Source organism: Somniosus microcephalus, chromosome 7 (genome assembly GCF_052327205.1).
Source record: "Somniosus microcephalus isolate GS21.2 chromosome 7, FLI_Smic_1.0, whole genome shotgun sequence".
Taxonomy (NCBI): domain Eukaryota; kingdom Metazoa; phylum Chordata; class Chondrichthyes; order Squaliformes; family Somniosidae; genus Somniosus; species Somniosus microcephalus.
This window is the reverse complement of record NC_140993.1, coordinates 170,759,993-170,787,705: the sequence shown is the minus strand read 5'-3', so window position 1 is coordinate 170,787,705 and position 27,713 is coordinate 170,759,993. Positions and strand designations below refer to the sequence as shown.

Genomic DNA, 27,713 nt, shown 5'->3' with positions numbered 1-27,713 from the left:
CAGGGGTGCAAGAAAGAAAATGCGAAAGGAGCAGGCTTTATTAAGTTTAGCACGGACAAGCTCAATTTTGTTCTCTCACACACCCTTGATAACGGCCAAACAGTTCCAGCGATCGTGTTTACGTCTCGAGACCGTCTGATAAGGGAGGCCGCTATCACGTGACACCTGGAGCGTGCCTTGTGATTGGTTGGCTTGTATTCCGGAAGTGCAGCTCGTCGCTTGGTTACAAAGGATCTGCTGCGGTGCTGGGAGGAGTGGTGGTAGGTATTGGACTTGAAATTTGTTTAATGTATTATAGCCGAATATCAGGAAAAGTGTTGAGCGGAAATTCCTGATTTATTTCGTCTTTGAGCTCCGGTGCTGCCTACAACAAAAACCTTTCAGTTTCGTTTCTCAATTAAATAGAACGTTAAGTTAAACCATGTGATTGGTTTATGTAGCGGTTGTGTTAGGACAAGGTTAACGTTCGTTACAAATTTGCTTCCAATGTTTTCACTTGAATTCTGCAGCCCCTCAAATTTAGAGAAGCATGAATCTTGCTTTAATCATGGTGGTTGGTGTTAATATGCTACTAGAGCAATTTACTCTTGTAATAGAGGAGCTCGTTTTCTAGTGAAGGGTCAAAACCACCTACCTTGCTACTTGCCTTCAGAAGCCTCCTAAAATCTATTGCTTTGTGCATTTTGTCCCCGTCCTCTAATTTAATTTATCCTTTTGCTGCATGTTTCCTACTGCTGTGCCTTCTGATGATTTACAAAAAGTTTACATTATAAATATTTTTTCTAAGGTTCACATGCGTTTACAATAATTTTGAATTCAAGTTTTACTATGGTCTATATACGACTGGGTTATGCTTTAAACTCCCCATAATGAAACGGCTTCTGATTTTCTGCAGAGAATGCTAATGGGAAATGACCAAATACAGAATGTATATCACAAATAAGGAACTAACTAGATAAAGAGCACAAAGAATGTAAGGGATTGTGCAGCGCAGCTAGTGAGTGTTGTATGAAATAGATATCTTGTATATCACCTTTAAATCTGAGCAGCTGTAAATGTACAAGGTCGTTTTGATAGATCTTGTCTGCCATTTTGTAACAACTGAGATTTAAAGTTAGAGATTTGGAGTAGGTGCAATTTGAATTAATATTTATATAATGCTGTTGATGTAGAAACACATTCCAAGGTGCTTTTCAGACTGTGATTGGGACTGAATGTGGAGCAAGGAAGAGACAAGTGAAGAAATGGAGTGAATGTTTGAGGAAATAGATTTTTAAAGGTGGAATGGGATGGAGAGGCCAATAGTTTTAGGGAGAGAGGGGCAGAAACTGGGCCAATGCAACTAAAGGCACAATCACCAATGATGGAATAAAAGATGGGGGGTGGGGTGAATGGCAGGCCACGATTGGGAGGGATGGAGCAAGGCTGTCAAGGACTTCATAGACAAGGGCAAACATTTAAAATGTAATACATTTGAGAGATAGGAAACCAGTGGAGGTCAGCAAATGTGATTAAGGAATGAAACAATATAGAAAAGTCATGTGCAGCAGTGTTTTGAAGTTTATGAAGGGAGGAGGATGGGAGGCCAGCAAGGAGAACATTAGAGTAGGGAAGTCTGGAAATTACACCTGTATGTACAAGGATTACAGCAGTAGAGGCACTGAGGTAATAAAGCTACTCAAATGCATTTTTATTGTGAACAAATGAGCACTGCTTTGCTTGCCTCAGTTTTCCTTTTTCTTCATTCTGTCTTCTATTAAAGTTACTATATCTAACTTTGTTGATTGTCAGAGCAGTGGGAGGCATTCACGGAGGAAATAGTGAGGGTTCAGAGCAAATATGTTCCCACAAAGAAAAAGGGCAGGACTCCCAAATTTAGAGCCCCCTGGATGTCAAGGTAGGATAGGCAAACATTGGAAGCTTATGTCCGATGCCAAGAGGAGTATAGAAAGTGCAGGGATGAAAAAAAAAGGAAATTAGGAAAGTAAAGTGAAGGCATGAAAAAAATATTAGCAGGTAAAATCAAGGAAAACCCAAAGATGTTTTATAAATACATAAAGAGCAAGAGGATAACTAGGGCCTATTAGAGACCAAAAAGGTAACCAGTGTGTTGAGGCAGAAGATGTGGGTATGGTTCTTAATGAATACTTTGCATCTGACTTCACAAAAGAGAGGGACGATGCAGACATTGTAGTTAAGGAAGAGGAGTGTGAAATATTAGATGAGATAAATATAGTGCAAGAGAAAATATTAAGGGGTTTAGCATCTTTGAAAGTAGATAAATCACCAGGCCCAGATGAAATGTATCACAGGCTGTTAAGAGAAGCAAGGTAAGAAATAGCAGAGGCTGTGACCATCATTTTCAAATCCTCTCTGGCTACAGGTGTGGTGCTGGAGGACTGCTGACGTTCTACCGTTGTTTAGAAAGGGATAGGCCGAGTAACCTAACCTCGGTGGTGGGCAAATTATTGGAAAAAATTCTGAGGGACAGTATTAATCGTCATTTAGAAAGGCACAGATTAATCAAGGACAGTCAGCATGAATTTGATAAAGGAAGGTCGTGTCTGGCTAACTTGATTGAATTTTTTGAGGAGGTAACAAGGGAGCTCGCTGAGGGTAGTGTATTTGATGCATTCTACATGGATTTTAGCAAGGCTTTTGACAAGGTCCCACATGGCAGACTGGTCAGAAAAGTAAAAGCCCATGGGATCCAAGGGAAAGTGGCAAGTTGGCTCAGTGGCAGGAAGCAAAGGGTAATGGTCGCCAAGTGTTTTTGTGACTGGTAAGCTGTTTCCAGTAGGGTTCCGCAGGGCTCAGTACTAGGTCCCTTGCTTTTTGTGGTATATATCCATGCTTTAGATGTCAATGTAGGGGGCATGATTAAGAAGTTTACAGATGATACAAAAATTGGCCGTGTGGTTGAGGAAGAAAGCTGTAGACTGCAGGAAGATATCAATGAACTGGTCATGTGGGCAGAAAAGTGGCAAATGGAATTCAGTCCGGAGAAATCTGAGGTAATGCATTTGGAGAGGGCTAACTGGGAAAGGGAATATACAATAAATGGTAGAATACTGAAGTGTAGAGGGACCTTGGAGTGCATGTCCACAGATCCCTGAAGGTAGCGGGGCAGGTAGATAAGGTTGTTAAGAAGGCATACGTGATACTTTCCTTTATTAGCCAAGGCATAGAATATAAGAGCAGGGTGGTTATTCTTGAACTGGATAAAACACAAGTTAGACCACAGCTAGAGTACTGCGTACAATTCTGGTCACTACATTACAGGAAAGATGTGATTGCACTAGAGAGGGTACAGAGGAGATTTACAAGGATGTTGTCAGAATTGGAAAATTGTAGCTCTGAGGAAAGACTGGATAGGCTGGGGTTTTCTTTTAAACACAGGAGGCTGAGGGGAGACTTAATTGAGGTGTTATAAAATTGAGGGGGGCCTAGATAGAGTGGATAGGAAGGACTTATTTCCCTTAGCAGAGACGTCAATAACCAGGGGCATAGATTTAAAGTAATTGATAGAAGGATTAGAGGGGTGTTCAGAACTTTTTTTCACCCAGAGGGTGGTGGGGGTCTGGAACTCTCGGCCTGAAATAATGGTAGAGGCAGAAACCCTCATCGCATTTTAAAAAGTACTTGGATGTGCACTTGAAGTGCCATAACCTACAGGGCTACAGACCAAGAACTGGAAAGTGGGGTTAGGCTGGATAGCTCTTTTTTGGCTGGCACAGACACAGTGGGTCAAATGACCTCCTACTGTGCTGTAAATTTCTATGATTCTATGTTTTTTAACTATTCCATAAACTATTCCCCCCCCCCCCCCCCACCCCGCAAACAAAAATCTTGAAATACTCCACCTTGCATCATTTCTCCTGTCCTTCAGGTATCATTGTACATGTAGAGCATAGAACCCACTTTTTTAATTGCCTTCAGATTGGCTAAAAACAAGTTTAAAAAAAAAAGGTCTGATCAAAATTTCTTAGTGGTAATTAGTGATATTCCAGGAAGCAGTTCTCCGTGATCTGTATTTTTGTTAATTTTTTTCCCTGGCATATCTTGCTGATTTTTTTTATTCGTTCATGGGATGTGGGCGTCGCTGGCAAGGCCAGCATTTATTGCCCATCCTTAGTTGCCCTTGAGAAGGTGGTGGTGAGCCGCCGCCTTGAACCGCTGCAGTCCGTGTGGTGAAGGTACTCCCACAGTGCTGTTAGGGAGGGAGTTCCTGGATTTTGACCCAGTGACGATGAAGGATCGGCGATATACTTCTAAGTCAGGATGGTGTGTAACTTGGAGGTGGTGGTGTTCCCATGCGCCTGCTGCCCTTGTCCTTCTAGGTGGAAGAGGTCGCGAGTTTGGGAGGTGCTGCCGAAGAAGCCTTGGCAAGTTGCTGCAGCGCATCTTGTAGATGGTACACACTGCAGCCACTGTACGCCGGTGGTGGAGGGAGTGAATGTTTAAGGTGGTGGATGGGGTGCCAATCAAGCGGGCTGCTTTGCCCTGGATGGTGTCAAGCTTCTTAAGCAAGGAAACGTGATTAGTAATTCCCTAATGAGTAGAAATGTGTTGTGCTTAAAAAAAAAAAAAAAAAAAATTTTTAAATGTGTAATAGCACATTTTGCCTCCAGCCAGATAATTTGGGTAATATCTGCCACCTGTAGAAAATAGTGAGAACATTATCAATTTTCAGGCTCTCCAGCATGTTGCTGTAAAACAATGACGATACTTGGGAAAATTATAGTACTGGGATTCAGCTATTATTTTTTCTTAAACAAATATTTTGAAAACTGCATTCCCAGTTGAGTGTCCCATTCCAGTCTTCATCTAGAAAACATACATATTGTATGTTACAATAAGTATATTGTTTTACTGCACATTATATATCCATGTGACAGTATTTTGTTGCTGTGCCAAATGTTGTCATTGTTCAGGTATTTCAGATTATATAAAATAATTTCAGCTCTTAACTGAGGACATCTTATTGATACTTAAATCCTTTAACTCTCTTTTTTCCCAATAAACATAATTTGGAAACTTTGATCTTTTAATTTGGAGAGAAGATTAAAAATGTTTTGTTTTACTCATTTGTACTTTAGTTAATTAGAATTCAATTTGATCATGTTTTTGAATGATTACATATGGACATAGACTCTGCAAACAAGGTCTTGTTGCACTTTTTTAAAAATCAAAGCTGATGACTTTTGGGTAATCTTATTATTCCATATGTTTTTTTGGTGCTAATACTGTGGCTACATGGAATAACGGGCATAAAACAATAATTGAATATTGGGAGGCCTTCAAGGAGGAGATGGTTCTGGTAAAAAGTAGACACATTTCCACAAGGGGGAAAGGAAGGGCATCCAAAGGATGACTAAAGATATAGAGATTAAAATGAAACAGAAAAAGGAGGCTTATGACAAATGTAAGGTTCATAATACAGTAGAAAACCAAGCTGAATACAGTGCAGAGGAGATCTAAAAAAGACAAGTGGGGCAAAAAGAGCGTATAATAGATTAGTGGCTAATATAAAAGGGAACTCAAAAGTCTTGTATAAACATATAAATTGTAAAAAGGCAGTCAAAAGAAGAGTGGGGCCGACTAGGGACAAAAAAATCTTACTGTGGAGGGAGAAAGTATGCAATGTTCCCTTTGTTCCTGGTGAGCCGGCTTTTAAATAGAAAAATCGCGCATGCATGGAATTTTGAATGCCCACACCGCCCGTTAAAGGGGGCGTGTAGGCCAAAAAAAAAAATTGATGGAGCATTGAGGGTATGGCTCAGATAATAAATGAATACCTTGCATCGGTCTTCACTAGAGAAGACCAATATAGTAAAGGAGGAGGTAGTAGCGATATTGGATAAGATAAGGCCCGGCAGCTATCTTGGTACGGGGCGCCAGAGCCGCTTTTGCTGCCCGGAGTGCAGGTGCTGCCATATTTAGGCAGAGCGGAGGTCCTGCTGCTTTGCTCGTTGAGCAACACCGCCATCTTTGTCTAGGGCACGTGTGTCGCCATCTTAGTGTGGACAAGAGTTCTGCTTTATGTGGTGCGTAGGGGCCATCTTTGTCTAGGCCACTGATGATTTTTTCCTCGCTTATTGGGTATTGGGCCCCTTCCCCCCCACCCCAGCTAACTCCATGGCCTATGACTTTAAGTGCGCGGGACCTTACAGATCGCTGCGCGGTCGCACTCCTGTGTCCCTTACAGGGACATAGGAGGGAAGTATACAGTGGTGTTCCCCAGAGGTCGGTATTAGGACGACTGCTCTTTTTGATATATATTAATGACGTGGACTTGGGTATGCAGGGTATAATTTAAAAGTTTGCTTATGACATGAAACTCAGAAAAGTAGTAACCAATGTGGAGGATAGTAACAGACTTCAGGAGGACATAGACAGACTTGTGAAATAGGCAGACACATGGCAGATGAAATTTAACGTAGAGAAGTGTGAAGTGATACATTTTGGTAGGGTAGGAAGAATGAGGACAGACAATATAAGCTAAATGGTATAATTTTAAAGGGGGTGGTATAATTTTAAAGGGGGTGCAGGAACTGAGAGACCTGGGGGTATACACAAATCGTTGAAGGTTTTAGGACAAGTTGAGAAGGCTGCTAAAAAAGCAGATGGGATCCTTGACTTTATGAATAGAGGTGTAGAGTACAAAAGCAAGGAAGTTATAAAAACATTGGTTAGGCCTCAGCTGGACTATTGTGTTCAATTCTAGGCACCACACTTTAGGAAAGACGCCAAGGCCTTCGAGAGGATGCAGAAGAGTTTTACTGGAATGGTACCAGGGACGAGGGACTTCAGTTATGTGGAGAGACTGGAGAAGCTGGTGGTGTTCTCCTTAAGGCAGAGAAGGTCAAGAAGAAATTTAATAGAGGTGTTCAAAATCATGACATGTTTTGATAGAGTAAATAAGGATAAACTGTTTCCACTGGTAGCAGGGTCGGTGACCAGAGGACACAGATTTTGGGGTGATTGGCAAAAGAATCAGAGGTGACATGCGGAAACATTTTTTTACGCAGCGAGTTGTTATGATCTGGAATGGGTGGTGGAAGCAGATTCAGTAGTAACTTTCAAAAGGAATTTGGATAAATACTTGAATGGGAAAAAAATATAGGGCTATGGTGAAAAAGCAGTGGGGGAACTAATTGGATAGCGCTACCAAGGAGCAGCCTCCTGTGCTGTACCTCCATGCTGCTATTAAGTTACTGCCTATGATTGTCAATAATGGGTTCCTGATCTCAGTTGGACTGTCTGCGTGAGGCACTGAGCAGAGTTGAGCCACTTTTTTCTTTCTCCCATATAAGGAAGATAAATAAGATATTGAAGCCAGCGATTGATATATCATCATAAGACTGAGAACAGATGGCGGGGTGGAGGGGAGGGAGGGAGGGGGCGGGGTGGAGGGGAGGGGGCGGGGTGGAGGGGAGGGGGCGTGGAGATACAAGAGAAAGCTACTGTGAACAAACTGGCATTTTGGTAACTGTTGTAATATTTTTTAAATGTGTGCCTGGTATGTTGTTCAAGCCTGAATGGGTTGTAAATATAATTTGTGTGATAGTAATCTTCAGAATTCTAGAAAAATGTAACCATATTAAAGGAATGCTGCAGGTTACCAGACCTTTGATGGATACTCGAATATCTGTCTGTGTAAAAAAAAACTTGCCAATCATTTTTTCCCAAATTTTTTGTGTATAAACTTAACAAAAGGTGACTGGATTCCTGATTAGGGCTTCCATCTTTATTCCATTTCTAGGGTTCAGATACAGAAATGCCCCGATGTTGCAGTGGTAATGACGACGAAACTGTCAGCGTTCACCGTCATTACCCCTCTGAAACTGACCTTAACTTCAGGATTTAGCACAAGCGCAACTAAACACGGAAATCCAGAAGTTGCTGTCAGTCATTCCTTGCTCCATCACAGGAACTCCCCAACGCCAGCAATTAATTGAAATCACTTGAACTGACACAAACTTCCCCTTTTTTACGATGGAATATCGTTGTTAAAAAAAAAACCAAAACGTTAAGCCTTGTTGGAAAAAGGTGTAACTGTTTTTAACGACATACTGACTGCTGAACAACCATTCTGACCCTGAAAAACAAAATTTTTATTTGTGGAATGTCAAATGTTTCTATGATTAAGAATTGCAAGTTTTTAAAAAAAAAAATTAAGTTTGTTTGATATTTCAGCTTCTACCTTAATAATGTGTATGTCCCAATCTTTATTTTGCTCTCTTTAAAATTTATAAAAAGTAAATTAGAATAAGAACATAAGAATTGGGAGCAGGAGTAGGCTCTACGGCCATTCAGTAAGATCATGGCTGATCTCTGACCTCAACTCCACTTTCCTGCCCAATCCTTATATCCCTTGAGTCCCCAAGAGTCCAAAACTCTATCTCAGCCTTGAATATACTCAATGACTCAGCATCCACAAACCTTTGGGGTACAGAATTCCAAAGATTCACAACCCTCTGAGTGAAGAAATTCCTCCTCATTTCTGTCTTAAATAACTGACCCCTTATCCTGAGATTATGCCCCCTAATTATAGACACTCCAACCAGGGGAAGCAACCTCTCAGCATCTACCCTGTCAGTCCCCCTCAGAATCCTATATGTTCCAATGAGATCAACTCTCATTCTTCTAAACTCCAGAAAGTATTGGCAGAATCTACTCAATCTCTCCTCATAGGACAACCCTCTCATCCCAGGCCTACTCCTGCTCCTAATTCTTATGTTCTTACAAAAATAGATTTTCTGGTCATTATCACATTGCTGTTTGTGGGAGCTTGCTGTGCACAAATTGGCTGCTGTGTTTCCTACATTACAGCAGTGACCACTTTAAAAGTACTTCATTGGTTGTAAAGTGCTTTGGAACGGCCTGAGGTTGTGAAAGGCAGTATTTAAATGCAAGTCTTTCTTACTTTCTATCAGTATTTAAGAATAGATTGGTTGTGTTTTGAAGGAAATGGAAATAAAGGAAGAGGGTGGCCATATGGGATTTGGACTAATGCTTTTTTTTAATTCACTCTACTCTCTTTTTTATTCATTCATGGGATGTGGGCGTCACTGGCAAGGCCAGCATTTATTGCCCATCCCTAATTGCCCTTGAGAAGGTGATGGTGAACCATTTTCTTGAACCGCTGCAGTCCGTGTGGTGAAGGTACTCCCACAGTACTTGTGTATAGATGAACACCAACACAAACTGGTTGGGCTGAATGGCCTGATTTCATGATGCAATTCTATCTAATGTCTTTCAAGAAAGCGAACCTGCCAACCCTGCCTGTTCTGACCGACACTTGACTCCAGGTTGACTCTTAATGCCCTCGGGGCAACTAAGGAGGAGCAAGAACTAATAAAATGTAAACCGGCCAACAAGTCTATTAACATCAAAGCAAAACTCCAAAATTTAAAGATGATTGCAATCTCTGCACCACCCTAATCTGTCTGCTGCCGACTGGACTTGGCAAATGGCTTACAACTCCCAAGATTCTTTTGTCTATATATAGTACAGCAATATTTGTAATACTTCAAGTTGCTGTACTTTCAAGGTGTTAAGGAAGCACCTTTCTCGTTTCTTTCCCTCCTTCCAAGCAAGAAGAAACTGATTTGCAAAAAAAAAAATCAACGGTTAACACTTTTGTCTTGCGTAGTGAACAGTACAATGGCAATACCTAGGCAGGATAGTCCCTTTAACACAGTTCTAAATCAATCTAATCCCTGGCTTATTACTATCAATAACCTAATAGAGTGCTTATTGTCCCTACTTAAAGCAGTTGAAGTTACTGGTAGTGTTTGTGGACTGTAGTAGGTGTAAAAATTGCTTAAAGGAAACTAGCTTTTCCATAAGCTTGAAGCTTTGAACATTTAGACGCCAATTTTTTAAAGGGAAAAGCTATTGACAGAAGACTGTGATGGTAATACATCTCCTGGTACGTCCTGGGAGGCTGTCAATAGAAATGTAGCTATTGATAGAAGCCTGTGGGAGACGTCTTTCTGCCTGCCTTACATCTGTGTGATCTCTAAATCATAACTACATTAATATTGACAAGCTCCTGACAATAGCCACATTACTATTGATAGGTTTCTGTCAATAATATGTTCCCAAATAAAATGTATTAATTCATAATTTGTAAACTGCTCAATAACTGCATTGAAGAAAAAAAATCAAGGGAAGTTCCTATTCCCACAGTGGTATGTTATTAGAATTTATATTGGTTGTAAATTATATTTAAAAAACAGAGATTGTGGTTAGTATAACAAATATATAAACACGCATAGCATAAAGTCCTATAATAATAGTATTTGACATTAGCATTCTGTTTTATGCAGACAAACCCTCAAATCTGTTTCAAAGTTGGCTAAATGCATTTTTTTTAAATGAACTAAATTGTTGCTGAAAAATTATTCAAATATTTGGGGGTTAGAATTTTTTCAATGACTGATTTAGCTCCAAAATAGCACTGCAACTGCACTTCTGCCGAGTGCAAGTGGCCCACTAAGGGTGTGATACAGATCCATGGAAGGCAATTAGTGCCACCTCCTGCAACCCCTGCATGGATACTCAATGCCAGAAGAAATTCAATGACCTCTCCCGGGCCGTCAAGAGTAGCAGGAGGCAGTTGTACCTTGCAGCAGTACACCTTAATAAGTATGTTTCCCTGTTGCAGCCACCTTGCTCTCTCACCATCTGCAGTTTACCATGTATGTGGAGGAGTACCACAGTACCTTTCACACCCCTTCCCTTCTCCTACAAGTGTTTATTTAATCACAGCTAGACAGGTAGGGAAGCAGTGGAAGACTCGTGTGATCGGCATTTCCTTGATGGTACCTATTTTCACCCTTCTGAAACATAGTCTGTATTCCATATGACCGCATGCAAATGCCTTTGCTCTCTTCACTGTTTCTTAAAGGGGAAATGGTCCAAAACCAAAGGATTAGAAATATCGGCTCAGACTGCCACCTCAGAATCTCTTGCCGCTATAGGAGAAGTGTGAGGCTAGAATTGAAAGAGCCCACAAGCCTAGGCACCAAATAGAGAGCTAGTGATCTTAAATAGTAGGCACATTTGTTGTCAGGGAGATGCTTTTGTCACTGTTGGAATTTTTGAACATTATTAGACTTCAGGATAGTCTCATTAACCCTATCCTAACAAGCTGGAAGTCTTTCTTACGAGCTATACCCACATAATTTTGATAGCTGGCACAACTCAGTTGTTGTTTCTTCATGAGGAAAGTTAAACCTTTCATGGTAAAGTAACTCTGCCTAACTTTGCAGGTGTGAGTACCACTGGATAGGGACCAGAGGTCACCTTTGGTCCCTGTTTGGGTGTCAGCATTGGCTCAGTGGTAGCACTCTTACCTCTGAGTCAGAAGGTCCTACTCGAGGGGAGCATATAATCTCGTCTGACTTTCAGTGCGGTAAAGGCACTGCTGCACTGTCAGGGGTGCCTTCTTTCAGGTAAGACATGTCCCGTCTGACCTCTCAGGTGGGCATAAATGATATCGTGGCACTATTTGAATAAGAGCAGGGGAGTTCTTCCAGTGTCCTGGCTAACATTTATCCCTCAACCGATTCCATTCCTCTCCCCCAGCCAGTGTCTCGGGCTGAATCAGAGGGCTAAATTTTAGTTTGGGGGAGGGGTGGGGCTCCGAGGCGGTCGGGAGAACGGGTTCCCGCAGGCCCTGCCAAATTCAATGGCAGAGCCTGATTTGAATGGGAAGCCTCTGTTTCCCACCCGCAGCCAGATTGAGAGGCTGGCTGGCTGTGGGCGGGTAGGCCTGCGGCACTAGGCTGCACAGAGGAGGGAGGGAGGGATCGCATAGGGGCCGGAGAGCGGCCAGAGGAGTGGGGGAGGGTCTGAACATTGATCGCGGGCCAGGGAGCAGCCATAGGAGCGGGGGGTCGCAACATCGATCGGGGAGTGGCGAGAGGGGGTTGAGAAGTGATCGCGGATCGGGACGAACACAGGGAGGGGCCGGAGGAGCGAGGGGGTGGGGGGCTGATCAGAGGCCTGGGGGCAGGGGATCGGAGGCTTTGGAGGGGGATAGCAAGTCTGCGGTGGCGATCAGAGGCCTCGTTTGGGGGGGGGGGGGGGGGTTAGGTAGGGACGCTGGATCCAGGAGGTAAATTTAAAGGCACTTGCCTCCCGGATCTAGCAGTCCTTGCCTTGCATTAGCTGGCGAGTTTCAGGAGGCATGCAAAACTCGACCAGCTAAAGTTAAATACAAAATGGACATTAAAGCAGAGGCTTCCAGCCTCATTAGAATATTTAAATAGACGACCCGCCTCCTGGCAGTGGATTGGCTGCCCGCCATTCTGCCCCCACCTCTGTTAAAACCGGATATGGGCAGGTTCAGGTCGGGATTCAGATTTTTAACACTAACTGCCCCACGCCCCCAACCGACCCGAATTTCCCAGAGTGTTCGCAGCCTTGGTGTCTTATTCAATCCAAAACTAAACTTTCAATCCCATATACCCTCCATCACAAAGGCCACCTGCTTCTACCTCCGTAACATTGCTCACCTTCACCCTTACATTTATCTTTATGATTCCAATGCTTTTTTGGCAGGCTCCATCATTAACCCTCAACTCGTGCAAAACTCTGCTACACTTGTACTATCCCAAGTCCGCTCACCCATCACCCCTGTCCTCACTTATCTATGTTGGCTCCCAGTCTCCCCCAGTGCCACAGATTTAAAATTCTCATCCTCAACTTTAAATCCATTTGTGACCTTGCTGTTACCTGTATCCAACAGTACAATTCCCTACCCCCCCCCCCCCCCCCAAACCCATTCCTTTGACTCTGGACTCTTGTGCATCACCCTTCCCCTTGACCCAGCAATGGCAGCCGTGCCTTCAGCCGCCTGAGCCTCACTCTGGAATGCCTTCCCTAAACCCTTCCATCTCTCCCACCTCCATCACATCCTTTAAGACCCTCCTTAAAACCCATCCATTTAGCCAAGCTTTTGGTCACCCCTCCTAATATCTCCTTTTGATATGCATCTTTTTGGTTATGCCTCCGTGAAACATTTTGGGATGTTTTCTTTGTTAAAGGCACCATATAAAGGCAAATTATTGATAAATACAGGATTTCCACACAGTCAGAAGATATTTTGTTGAAGGCCCTACGTAAGATATATGAACGAACGAAAGAACTTGCTTTTATAAAACACTTAGAAACCTAGAAGATAGGAGTAGGCCATTCGGCCCCTCGAGCCTGCTCCGCCATTCAATGAGATCATGGCTGATCATCCAAATTCAGTACCCTGTCCCTGCCTTCTCCCCATATCCCTTGATCTCTTTTGCCTTAAGAAATATATCCAACTCCGTCTTGAATATATTTAATGAATTGGCCTCCACCACCCTCTGTGGCAGAGAATTCCACAGGTTCACCACTCTCTGGGTAAAGAAATTCCTCCTCATTTCAGTCCTAAATGGCTTACCCCTTATCCTTAAACTATGACCCCTGGTTCTGGACTCCCCGGCCATCAGAAACATCCTTCCTGCATCTAGTCTGTCCAGGCCTGACAGAATTTTATAGGTTTCGATGAGATCCCCTCTCAATCTTCTAAACTCCAGTGAGTATAAGCCCAATCCACACAATCTCTCCTCATACATCATTCCTGCCATCCCAGGTATCAGCCTGGTGAATCTTCGCTGCACTCCTTCCATGGCAAGAACGTCCTTCCTCAGATAAGGTGACCAAAACTGCACACAATACTTAAGGTGCGGTCTCACCAAGGCCCTGTACAACTGTAGCAAGACATCCTTGTTCCTGTACTCGAACCCTCTTGCTACGAAGGCCAACATACCATTTGCCTTCTTAACCGCCTGCTGCACCTGCATGCTTACCTTCAGCGACTGGTGCACAAGAACACCCAGGTCTCTTTGCACTTCCCCTTCTCCCAATCTATTGCCATTCAAATAATAATCTGCCTTCCTGTTTTTGCCACCAAAGTGGATAACCTCACATTTATCCACATTATAGTGCATTTGCCACGTTTCTGCCCAATCACCCAACCTGTCCAAATCGCACTGGAGTTTCACGACATCCTCCTCACAGCATACCCTCCTACCCAGCTTTGTGTCGTCTGCAAATTTGGAGATATTACATCCAATTCCCTCGTCCAGATCATTAATATATATTGTGAACAGCTGGGGTCCTAGGACCGATCCTTGCGGTACCCCACTAGTCACTGCCTGCCACTCGGAAAACGACCCGTTTATTCCAACTCTTTGCTTTCTGTCCGCCAACCAGTTCTCTATCCAAGTCAATACCTTGCCCCCAATCCCATGTGCCTTAATTTTGCATGCTAACCTCTTATGTGGGACCTTATCGAAAGCCTTCTGAAAGTCCAAATACACCACATCCACTGGTTCTCCCTTATCTATTTTACCAGTTACATCCTCAAAAAATTCCAGTAGATTAGTACTTTATAACAACTTTAATAAATACCAAAGCCCTTCATGTCCAATTAATTACTTTTAAAGTGCAATTACTGTTGTCACATAGGCAAACATTAATAATATAATTTCTGTTATTCTACAGTAGTATAAATTATGTTGATCTACAACTGCATCCTATGGTACATGGATTGCCAAGAATATTCCTTTAAAGCATTTGTATCAAGAACATGTAGTAAAGAAAATGTCTTAAATTAAGTATCTAACTTACTGTATCACCAGGATTTACTTCAGTGGGAATCAGATACAATGCTATTGGTATCTGACACCTACTGAAATAAATATTTCTGTACAACAGTGTATGGTATTTATGTACAGTAATTTTCAGTGCAGCATAATCTTTATTGTCTTCAATTTTATATAAATGTACCATGATAAATAAAATCTAGATATTAATCAAATATATTTATTTTAGTTATGCTATGACTCATCTTCAATTATCAGTTGTTTAAAATGGCTTTGACTATCCCAAATCATTTTTCCTGAGGTTTGATCAGAGATTTTCAGTGCTTTCTTGCTCTAGCCTTGATTGCATTTTCTTTAGTGCCAATCATACTCCATTTAAATTTGACCTTGCCTCCCTTGACCACAGTTATGTTCTGCCATAAATCCACAGGTATCGATGTACAGCTTTAGTAACAACGTAGCTTATTCGGGTGATTTTTAAATTTCACGGGAGCTGTCATTATATATATATACTAGCTGGGGAGCCCCGCGTTGCGAGGGCAATTTTGGGGCGCTTGGTCTCCCTGCCCCTGTGTGTCCCCCCTCTCCCTGTCATGTCCTCTCCCTGTCCTATCCCTCCCTCCCCTCCCCCACCCCCTCTGTCCCTCCCCAGTGTAATCACTGTCTCCCCCCCCCGTGAAATCACTGTCTCCCCCCGTGTAATCACTGTCTCCCCCCCCCACCGTGTAATCACTGTCTCCCCCCACCCCCCCCACGACCCCTGTGTGTCCCCCCTCTCCCTGTCATGTCCTCTCCCTGTCCTATCCCTCCCCTCCCCTCTCTCCTTCCCCTCCTCTCCCTCCCCTCCCCTCCTCTCCCCTGTCTCCCTCCCCTCCCCCACCCCCCTCTGTCCCTCCCCAGTGTAATCACTGTCTCCCCCCCCCGTGTAATCACTGTCCCCCCCCCCCGTGTAATCACTGTCTTTCCCCCCCCCCCCGTGAAATCACTGTCTCCCCCCGTGTAATCACTGTCTCCCCCACCCCCCCTGTGTAATCACTGTCACCCACCCCCCCCCCCCACGACCCCGTCTCCATCAAGGACACCGATCTAATGCTGAGCGGCGGCCGGCGCCGGGAGCGGGCTCTCGCGGGCGGCGCATGCGCGGTCAGTGCGGGCGGCGCCTGGCGGCCGTTAGCGAGCGGGAAACTTGGGCGGCCCGCCCTCGCTACGGCCCCGACACCGTGAAACCTGAGAGGGGGAAGTAGAGAGAGACAGGGAAGAGGAGAAGGAGAGAGAGGGAAGAGGAGAAGGAGAGAGAGAGAGGGAAGAAAGAGAGAGAGAGAGAGAAATTTTTTGAGCTTCAGGCCCCGAGTCCCCCCTGCGCGAGGGTGAGGAGGGGGGGGGGTTGCTAAACACAATATAAAACTCAAATAAATTGTTAATTAATTCCCTAACACATCATTAAAATATTTACCTTAGTTCCCTAACACACAGAAAGTGTGGGGGAAAAAACTGTGAAAAATCAAGATGGCGGCCACTCACCTCGGTTCAGAAGGATAAGGCCCGCCCACACACGCGATTGGTCGACCGGTCAGCTCACCGAAGCGTAGGATTGGTCAATCGTCGAGTCACTCGACACTCAACTGTAGGAAGGAACCCGCCGTCCGATTGGTGGACCTCGACGTCACACGGTTGCTAATGAGCGGAACGCTGAACGTTTTTGGGATACCGCGGGCGGGATTTTTGTCCGGCCGAAACGTAAATACGCCTATGACCGGTCCGGAATCACAAGCTTTCTTTTGAGGCGACGCGCGCGTCGGTACGCTCTGTAACTTTCAAACGTATAGAGAACGGACGGACAGACAGACATCGGGACAGACATCAGGACAGACAGACAGAAGAGCCGCTTTATATATATAGATTCTGTTCTCTTTTAGATATATGTCATGTTAGTTTGGGCATTTTGCAGTTTAACAACAACTCTCAACAGTGTGTTTTGGCCTTTTTTAATATAAAATAGTTGCATCATTAATGAGCAGAATTACACTGATCCAATTATTTCTAAATTACTTTCCCATAAAGAGATGTAATAATTTCTAATGCAACTGGAGCTCTAAATCGTATTTTGAATCCACACATGGCACAATGTGAATTAGCAATTTGCTGTCAACCTCCCATCTAAACTGGCTGCTTATCTTTATCCAAAAATATATTTTTTAAAACACATATTGCATATAATCATTTTTTATACCAGTTTATCTCATTTGTGTCAGCCACGGCAGAGTTGGTAGCACCCTTGCTCTTGAGTCAGAAGGTTGTGGTTCGAGTCCCACTGCAGAGACTTGAGCACTCCAGTGCAGTACTGAGGGAGTGATGCACTGTCGGAAGTGTCGTCTTTCAGATGAGGCGTTAAACCAAAGCCCTGTCGGCTTTCTCAGGTGGGTGTAAAAGATCCCATGGCACTATTTAAAAAAAGAGCAGGGATGTTATCACTGGTATCCAGGCTAATATTTATCCTCATTCAACATCACTGAAAAGCAGATTATCAGGTCATTATCACTTTTTTTTTATTCATTCCTGGGATGTGGGCGTCGCTGGCCAGGCCAGCATTTACTGCCCGTCCCTAATTGCCCTTAAGAAGGTGGTGGTCAGCTGCCTTCTTCAACCTCTGCAGTCCATGCGGTGAAGGTACTCCCGTAGCGCTGTTAGGGAGGGAGTTCCAGGATTTTGACCCAGCGACGATATAGGAATGGCGATATGTTTCCAAGTCAGGATGGTGTGTAACTTGGAGACGATGGTGTTCCCAAGCACCTGCTGCCCTTGTCCTTCAAGGTGGTAGAGGTCGCAGGATCGGGAGGTGCTGTCAAAGAAGCCTTGGCGAATTGCTGCAGTGCATCTTGTAGATGATGCACACTGCAGCCACGTTGCACCAGTGGTGGAGGGAGTGAATGTTTAAGGTGGTGGATGGGGTGCCAATCAAGCGAGGTCCTTTGTCCTGGATGGTGTCGAGCTTCTTGAGTGTTGGAGCTGCTCTCATCCAAGCAAGTGGAGAGTATTCCACCACACTCCTTACTTGTGCCTTGTAGATAGTGGAAAGGGTTTGGGGTGTCCGGAGGTGAGACACTCGCCGCAGAATACCTAGCCTCTGACCTGCTCTTGTTGCCACAGTATTTATGTGGCTGGTCCAGTTAAGTTTCTTGACAATGGTGACCCCCAGTATGTTGATGGTGGGGAATTCGCTGATGGTAAAGCCATTGAATGTCAAGGGACGGTGGTTAGACTCTCGCTTGTTGCAGATAGTCATTGCCTGGCACTTGTGTGGCATGGATGTTACTTGCCACTAGGGTTGCAAAATTCTTAAAAGAGGAAACTTTCCATGGGAATTTTCAGGAATTTATGGGGATTTTGGGAATTTATGGGAATTTTGAGTTTTTTTGCACACTGATGGTTTTTGTCTCTGACCCTTATTTTATCTTTGTCGTCAAAATAGACATACTGTTCCATACAAATAAAAACAGGCTTTCAAAACTTTATTTAGGTTATAATTTTGAACTTTATTGAACCCCCACAAAAAAGACCCATCTAAAATAAAATAAAAAGAGCGTCAGCTTATTTAGCCTGAATTTGTCCTTATTTTGTCCCTTTGAGTCTTCTACTCATGAGTCTTCTGAGTCTTCTACTCCTCATTGCTCCTCTGATTCTCTGACTCTGGCTCTGACGTGTCCATTTCCTCCTCTGTGTCAGTGTCTAGCTGTGTGGTGGACACTTCTGTATCTGGCTCAATAAGTTGTAGGTTCGCCCGGATAGCCACCAGTTTCTCCACTCTCTTGTTAGTCAGCCTGTTGCGCATCTTTGTATGCGTATTCCCAAAAAGTGACCAGTTTCGTTCAGAGGCCGCTGATGAAGGTGGGATTTGGAGTATCACCGATGCAATAGGTGACAGGGCCTCAGATGCACAAAGTCCCTTCCACCAGGTATGTGCACTGATATGCTTGCATGATTCCCATATCCCATCCCCATTCCAAAGACCTTGCTTGGTAGAGAACTTTGCCAGACTTCCCAGAACTTTGCCCACATCCAGATTGAGATGGTGTGAGAGGGTAGAAATCACACTGAGCGCTGTTGATCTGTTCTCCAGAAAGTATTGGTCTCCCAACATGCTTTGGGTCCAGCATGTATGCTGCAGCATGAATCGGCTTGACACAAAATTCTTGACGCGTCTGTATGAATTGAACAATTGCCTTCTCCTCTGCTTTGAGCAGCAGGGATGTGGGTAGGGCAATGCTGATTTGTTCTTTTAAATCAGTAAAAAGCCTGAGAACATCTGACAAGACAGCGTCATCTCCTTCAATCTGAGCAATTGCAGATGCTACTGGTGAGAGTAGTTTAAGGCTGCTAACCACTCTCTCCCAAAACACATCATCCAGCAGTATTTTCTTAATGGTGGTTTCCATATCCCCAGACTGGGATATTGCCATTTCTTGCAGCAACTCTTTACCCTCCAGAAGGCTGTTGTACATTATGACAACACCACCCCATCTAGTGTTGTTGGGCAGCTTCAGTGTGGTGTTCTTGTTCTTTGTCATTTGCTTGGAGTTGTAGGTTGCTGCAACTACCTGTTTTCCCCTGACATACTTAACAACTTGCTTGGCTCTCTTGTACAGTGCTTCCATGGTTCTCAAACCCATGATGTCCTTGAGGAGCAGGTTAAGCCCATGAGCTGCGCACCCAATAGACGTAATATGAGGGTAGGCCTCCTCCACTTGAGCCCAAGCAGCCTTCATATTCGCAGCATTGTCAGTAACTACTGCAAAGACCTTTTGTGATCCAAGATCGTTGATGACCGCTTTCAGCTCATCAGCAATGTATGTGCCTGTGTGTCTGTTGTCCTTCGTGTCTGTGCTCTTGAAGAACACTGGGAGAGGAGTGGAGACGATGGCCTAGAAATTCGGTTGTGGGTCCGCCAGGGCTTTAGCGCCCGAAATTTTGCGCCGGCGTTAATGCCGCTGCGCCCGACGAAAATTCGGTTGCCCCGGGCCCAGACGGCGGCGGGCGCTAATGGAGGGTTTTTGCGCCTCACTATGGGCGTTCAGTGCAGTTTTGAGGCACTAATCCCCCGCTGCGGCACCCGAGGCGGTGCGGCAGGCTGGGGAACTGCAGGCCTCCTCCTTCTGTTAAGGAGGAGCTGCCTGCAGCCGACCGCTGGCCGGTCGATTCGCCCGACAAATGAGCCCGGCACCTCGGGGAAGAGCCGGGCTCGCGGGCCACACACATCAGTGCCGCGGGGGGGTGGTGGAGGAGTCCGGGGAGGGAGGTACGGGCAGGCGGCCGCCGGGAAAGCAGCCGGCCGCCGCTCCACCTTTATGCGCCGGCGCAAAGGTGTGTAACATCCCTTTCAACAATCGTTGGTTGCGGCTGCCACGGGCGAGGCGGCCGCAACTGAATTTGGGCTTGGGGCCGGGTTACCACGGCAACCGGGACGCTGCACACACCGATGACGTCATCGGTGCCGGCGCAGCGCTACCGGCTAACGCCGATGGTAGGGCCCAACGCAATTTCGTTACCAGCTATAATTCCGGCGCAAGACCCTCTAACGCCTCTAATTGGGCGCTAACCCCACCGAATTTCTAGGCCGATGTAGTTTATGATGCCCTCCCCTCGTACATTTGACCACCCATCTGAGATAACTGCAACACAGTCTGCCATCGCTATTGAGCTTTCCTTGGACTCTGTTATACTCAGCCTCCAGCAAATAAGTAGACAAAGCATGTCTGGTGGGAGGACAGTATGCAGGGCGAATAACATTGAAAAATTTCTTCCAGTACACATTGGCTGTGAGCATGAGGGGTGAGCCTGTTGCATATACAGCTCGAGCAAGGCACTCATCTGCATTCTTCTGGCTATGGTTATCCATTGTATCAAAGAACCTTCCAAGTGGGCCAGGAGTTGCTGATGATAAGGAGCCTGATGCTGAATGAGAACCATCATCTTCTTGAATGGAAGCAGAGGAACTCTGGGCTGACTGCTGTGAGCTTTGAGTGAAATTGTTGCATTTGGATAAATGCTGCTGCATCTTTGTGGCATTCTTTACATATGGCTTTCTACAGTGTTTGCACATGTACACAGTCTTTCCATCTTTAATGCCTGGGGTAAAATCCTTCCACACATCCAACGGTAAACGTGGCATTGTTCTATGCAGAGAAATAAAGGGCATTCATCTCTGTGTCGAACTGCGGTCGATCAGCACGATTGCAACAGGGTGAGTACATTTTTGCTGATGCTCCATGTGATGGAAGCATGACCTGTACACACACGACGCTACATCACCAATGGTGTATTATTTTGTATATTTTAAATTGAAGGACAACAGAGTTCAACAAGTAACTGGTTTATTTGGTATAAAGTCTGATTTACTTACTGCATCATCACAACATCAGCCGAAAACAAAATGACTTCCCTCAGGACCCCTAACCTGGATCTTAAAAAAAAAAACTATAGCAGTCTTACAGATGCCTGCAGGCCAATCACAATTCGATATGCAAATATTACAAATAGAGGGAGCTAATCGTTCATCCACTCATCCAACCAATCAGGATACATTTGTTCACAGTCACACACAAAACTTGTAATTATTAAAACAAGCCAAGTAAGAAGATAAACATATATTGATTAAGAAATTCCTTAATAATTAAGATTCCATCTCTGTTAGTAATTTTAAGAGAGGACCTGTGGGGAAAAAAAAAGAAAGAAATACAAAAAAAACAATATTATGCTAGCATGTGCTTTTTTGGGCAAAATTCCCAAGCTAAACTTCCCGTGGAAAATTTCTGGAAATTTACCAGAAACTTTCCACCCCTTTGCAACCCTACTTGCCACTTATCAGCCCAAGCTTGAATGTCGTCCAGGTCTTGCTGCATGCGGGCATAGACTGCTTCATTATCTGAGGAGTTGTGAATGGAACTGAACACTGCAATCATCAGCGAACACCCCCACTTCTGACCTTATGATGGAGGGAAGGTCATTGATGAAGCAGCTGAAGATGGTTAGGCCTAGAACACTGCTCTGAGGAACTCCTGCAGCAATGTCCTGAGGCTGACCTTCAACAACCACAACCATCTTCCTTTGTGCTGAGTATGACTCCAGCCAGTGGATAGTTTTCCCCCTGGTTCCCATTGACTTAAATTTTACTAGGGCTCCTTGATGCCACACTCGGTTAAATGCTGCCTTGATGTCAAGGGCAGTCACTTTCCCCTCACCTCTGGAATTCAGCTCTTTTGTTTGGACCAATGAGGTCTGGAGCCGAGTGCTGTTTGTGGGAGTTTGCTGTGTGCAAATTGGCTGCCTGTTTCCTACATTACAACAGTGACTACACTGCAAAAATTGGCTGTAAAGCACTTTGGCTCTATATAAATGCAATTCAGTCTTTCTTTCATTTATGTGATGACTTAACATGTCCATAACAATGTTGATCATAAGTTGCAAGATCTTTCCCAGATGGTTAAGTGGCCTTTTATTTAGTGCTTTCTCCTGTGGAATGTTGTTTGTACAAGACTTTTACTATAATACAACTAAACATAGTTTTTGGAAGTTTTGTATATTTAAGTAGGATTTAACAGCTACTGTAGTGCAGAAAATCTTTAAAATGTCCTTTAGTGTAACAAATAAAATGGACACGCAATATAGGCATTTTTAGTTGCTATTCTTTTAAAAAGAGCATTAAAGATTTTTGTTTTATTTCTTAAAAGGAAGTGGCAGTGGTTATGCTACAGTTGGCCTCAGCATTCTGGCCTAGGCAAGAGGGAAAAAATCAGATTGCTAACTCTCAATTGCTATCTATTGACCTCAACTAGAAAGTATATGAAGGTCAGTCTTGGCTGGTCTTCCATTTTCCTACTACCCTCTCAGACCCTTGTGTTTGAATAGTCTGCTCATTGCCCATGCGTACACATGAAAATGGTTAACTGAAAAATATACTGGAGGATTGGTGGTACCTTGGAACCATATGCATGAGCTGTTACCTTCAGGATTGGAGAGAGCAGAAAGTACATTGGGAATGTAAGATTTGCAGAAACTTCTGAGATTGTATAGTATTTTTGTATTTTAAAAAATGTAGACCTATGACTCATACAAATTTCTGTTTCAAATAATAGATGAGATTAAAGACTGAATTCTTTGGTGTTTGTTTTTTTCTCTAGATGCCATTGGTAACAACATGGATTCCAAAGAAGACAGCTTAAATACCCCAACTCCAGTACTGAGGATAAGTCAGCTGGATGCTTTTGAACTGGACAGAGCATTGGAACAGCTCGTGTGGTCCCAGTTTGCCCAATGTTTTCAATGTTTCAAACCTGGCTTGTTAACACACTTTGAACCAGAACTGAAAGCCTTTCTGCAACTTTTGTTATGGAGATTTACAGTCTATTCACAAAATGCAACAGTTGGCCAGACACTTCTGAACATCAGATATAAAAATGACTTATCTCCGGGACAAAAGTACCAGCCAATGAGTAAACATCAGAAGTTATGGTATGCGTTATGCACCATTGGGGGGAAATGGCTGCAAGAGAGAGCCCATGATTTATTCAGTAATCGTTCTCCAGAGTCAACTATTCACAAGATGAAATATTTCATTACTTTTATAGTTGGACTTTTGAAAGTGGCCGGACTACTGAATTTTCTCATCTTTCTTCAGAAGGGTAGGTTTGCCACATTTCCAGAACGACTCCTGGGAATCAGAGCAGTTTTCTCCAGAGCTCAAGGTTTTCGTCAAGTTGGCTTTGAATACATGAATCGAGAACTGTTATGGCACGGCTTTGCTGAATTCCTAATATTTCTTCTGCCACTGATTAATACAAGAAAACTGAAAGCAGTTATCTCATCATGGTTGCTTCCAGTAGGTCATCTCCATGATAATGATGGCACACTAGCTATCCACTGTAAAGAATGTGCCCTTTGTGGTGATTGGCCAACGATGCCTCACACAATTGGTTGTAAACATGTTTTTTGTTATTATTGTATTCAAAGTAATTACCTGTCTGATGCTTACTTCACTTGCCCAAAATGCAGCAGTGAAGTCCAAAATTTAGCCCCTTTGACACCTGAAGTTCACAAGTCAATCTGATGCAAATATGCCTGAACCCCCACTTTGGGATTTGAACACATAATCTGGGCTGACATTTCAGTGCATTATTGAAGGACAGCTGAATTCTTTGGGATGCTATCTTTTGGATAAGAGGTTAAACTGAGGCCACATTTGCCTGCTTAGGTGGAGATGAAAGATTCTATGGTACTATTCACAGAGCAGGTAGTGAGTGCTCCCAGTGTCTTGGCCAAATTTCTACCCTCAATCAATCCTACCATTAAAAAAAAAGATTGATTAATTTATTTTTTTAATTTGCCATTTGTGGAACCTTTGAGACATCCTGAGGACATGATAAATGCAAATTCTTTCTAAATAAGATATTCAAATGGACCATTTATTATTTTTGGCTGCAGAACTACAGAGACTGTTTCTAAATAATTCACTGTAGAAATCATTTACCCATCACCCATGTGTTTTGCTATCTCTGTTGAGACCAAATTGTATCATCAATGTTCCTTAATAGTAATTACAGTATGTGTCATTTTGTGTTTTAGATATCTAATCTACTCAATACATAAGTAGATGGATGAAATTTAATATAATTTCATTGCCAAATTACTTTTATTAATACTTTGTTGTATTACTGAAGCATAGTCATTTGTTTTGATTAACTTGAGATCCCTTGTCTCAAGTGTCTGAATTTCATCTGTAGCATATAGAAATTCTTGAAACCAGTACCCAATATACTCTATATTTAGCTGTCCTGTCCCCCAACTTAGTTGCTTTTGAAATTGACTGTTCATTATCCTGAGTCCTGCATCACAGCTATATTTGTGTCACCAATTTGTTCTTGTCTTAGACTTTCTGTGTATGGGACAATAACCGTTTCTGCAGTGCAGTGATGATAGAAAATCATTAAAACTGGTTGGAGAAGCTTTTACTACTATTAGCGCATCTGCTTCATATGGAAAGAACAAGCGACAAATGGCTATTCATTTTTAGAGCATTTTACAGCACAGTAGACTACTCCGCCCATTGTTCCTGTCCTGAGCCTCAAAGAGCTAGCATGTTTCCCCATATCCTTTTAAAAATATAATTTTTCAAATATTTATCCACTTCCCTTTAAAAGCTATTTTGGATTCTGCATCTACCATGATTTCTGGTACAGTAATTCTTGTCCTGGCAACCCTCTGCATTTAAAAAAAAAAAAAAAAATTCTCCTAACTGCTCCCTTTGGGGATTTTTTTGGTGATTTTAGTCTCCTCATCAAAATTTCTAGTTAATCCTGAAAACTAAAGCCTCTCAACCCTGGTACATCTTCTGTACCCTCTCCAAGCCTTGACATCTTTTGTAATTTAAGGCACCCAACACTAAACATTATTCTAGCTGCAGCATATTCAATCATTTGTGTAGGTTTTGTATTCTATGCCCCTTTTTACAAAACCTAGGATCTCAAATCCACTTTTTATGTTTTTACAGCTTTATCAACTTGTCCTCTTACTTCTAAAGATTTAGTTGAACCTCCTAAGTCTATCTGCTGTTAAAGTTTTACTATATGGTATATTTTTTTATTTCCTTATTCTTCATCCCAAAATATAACATCCCACATTTCTCCACATTAAATTTAATCCAACATCTATAAGCCCATCTACTGTATTAACCTATATCCTCTTGAAGTCACTTCCAGTGCTCTTCATTGTTAACAATGCTCCCTATATTTGTGTCCTCTACAAATTTTGATAGTGTTCCCTAAACCCAAGCTCAAATCACTTAAATATTTTATTTTAATATGATTCACAAAATGTTTTCTACCAAAAGCTCAGTACAAAATTACTCGGTTACTAAACTGGTCCAGAATTTACTAAGCTTTGCACTTGTAGCTGTCAAACTCACTTCCATAATGTTATAGTATCAACTTGGGCCTTTGAGGCATAGATTTTATGTAATGTTCAAAGTTCTCATTTTATTTTGAATATCAAACTCTAAATTTTAAATTACATTTCTGGATAGTTCTGTGGTAAATTAAAGGTAAACTAATTGCGTTACCAGGTCTACCATTTTTTTGTTACAGCAGTATTTGGGTGTGATCTTGTGTGATTTTGTTAAACATATGATAGGAATGGCTGGCAGCCATTCTGGTTTACGTGGCGGCAGACTGACTAATTTTATTGAGATGGAAGAGTGTCGCACTAAATGTTTTTCTTTTATTGACCACTGCCTGTTCTAAACTTTGGGGTAGAGGATTTGGGGGGAAAAAATAGCTCTTTTTTTAATCCAGGGAAGATGGAGTACTCATTTTAGTAGAGCAATTATTAGCAGCTATTGTATCTGTTTGAATTAATAAAACGGTGATTCATACAAATGTCTACTATATTAAGTTTAGTGTATTAATTCATTACTTAATGAGAGAAAATATGTAAACAATTTGTATAAAGCCCTGCAAAAGAAATAGAATACAGGAAACTTTGTGTTACCCGGAGGCTAAGTGTCCGGCAAGCTCGAGCCACCGGCAAAAATCAGGAGCCGTTTTGTTAGGTTTTTTTTCCTTCTCGTGGCTTTTTTTTCCAACAGTCAGGCTCTGGAAAGTCTCTCTGAAGCTGTTGCTAAGCTACAGAGACGCTTCCAAGGTACTGGCCGACTGTTTAGAAGCTGTTGCTAAGCAACAGTGTTTGTTGTCCGATACGGAGCTGAAAAGCTCCGTATGCTTCAACATTAACGCTGGTGTGTCCGGCAGTTTTGAGGGAACAGCAACAGCTCGGTCCCGTCGGTGCCGGATAGCGCACAGTTTCCTGTAAATTCTTCAAATGTGTACATCCTTTCACTAATAGTTTGAATCAGTCCTTTCATTTATTGTCATCCCAGAACACTATTGTGGCTGCTCCTGTTTTGTGTTATATTTTCCATAAAGTGTATTGCCTAAAATTTCATTATATAAGGGTGTAAACAATAGCTTTTCCTTCCAGTCACTGGCAATAAGTAATTCGTCAGTTTTCCTGGGAAAACAAATTTGATCGCAGATATTCAGTAATTTCCAATCTCACTGAACTGAGTTGGGGGAGGGGGAAGCTAACACACAGTCCCAATATGAGGAATGTGAAGAAAAATGCTGTGCTCAGTCTTTTAATGCAATGGAATACCATCTGCTGTCTCATCAGTTTTACAAAATAATCAAAAGGTAATCAGCCCGTCATTTATTCCTTCATTCATCAATTTACCTTTCTGTGCTGATCCTGCTACATGTAGATGATGTCCAGCAGATAAACCTCAATGTGTCTACCTCTGTAATAATTCATTATCTTATTCCATTCATTTTGCATCACTTTTTCCTTTTTACTGTGAAAATTAGTTTTTTTCTAAATTGATTGGGGGAAAATGTATATTGGATTGATAGTGCTAAATCATCCATGCTGCCAAAAAGAAAGGGCAGTGTATATTTTATAACTTTATTAAACTTTCCATGACATTTCTCATGGGTACTTTTGAAATGTGGAACATATTGTTCCATATATGTCACCTGTACTGAGTTTTGCTTCTTATCAAGGTCTTACAGTTTTCTCTTGAGGGCTTAGTTTATCCAGTGGGTGGGTGTGAGGATAGGGAACACATTGACGGGCTGCAGTGCTGAAGTGAGACTGATGCTGCCTGTGCAGCTCTTTGTGCTTTTTGGACTGAGAACATTTGGACATGTGGCAGACTTGGCTACCACTGCTGCTGTTTGTATGCCAATGTTTGCAGTGTCTAGTATGCACTGCCAAAGGTTTGAAGAGCCCCCATGCCCACCCCCCAGCCCTTATAAGAGCTGATCTGTGTTCCCCCATGCTTCTGATACTCTCTTTATTTCTTCTTGTTCTTTCTGTATTACTTTCTTCTGGTTTTTCTGTGTTTATTACTCTCCCACTTTCCCTTTATGTTCATAGCTGTCAGTCTCTCACTGTTCCGAGTGCTTTGTCTGTTCCTCCAAAGATCTCCACCAACTGGAACCTTTCCCTTCAGTA

General features: G+C 43.0%; 1 protein-coding gene across 2 annotated transcripts; it reads left to right on the top strand.

Annotated features, from left to right (window-relative positions):
* Positions 1 to 147: 147 nt before the first annotated feature.
* Positions 148 to 26,089, top strand: pex2 (peroxisomal biogenesis factor 2). Of its 2 annotated transcripts, none has more exons than XM_085993200.1 (2): positions 148 to 260; positions 22,832 to 26,089. In XM_085993200.1, exon 2 carries the CDS (start codon positions 22,849 to 22,851, stop codon positions 23,755 to 23,757), a length of 909 nt encoding a protein of 302 aa, XP_085849326.1. In that variant the 5' UTR covers positions 148 to 260; positions 22,832 to 22,848; the 3' UTR covers positions 23,758 to 26,089. The 2 variants fall into 2 exon arrangements, with proteins under 2 accessions (XP_085849326.1, XP_085849327.1); XM_085993201.1 differs by lacking the exon at positions 148 to 260 and adding an exon at positions 11,364 to 11,465.
* Positions 26,090 to 27,713: the final 1,624 nt, after the last annotated feature.

What these genes read in the sequence shown, in the direction of transcription:
- pex2 (XM_085993200.1), top strand. Translation starts at nt 22,849, where the DNA reads ATGGATTCCAAAGAAGACAGCTTAAATACCCCAACTCCAGTACTGAGG.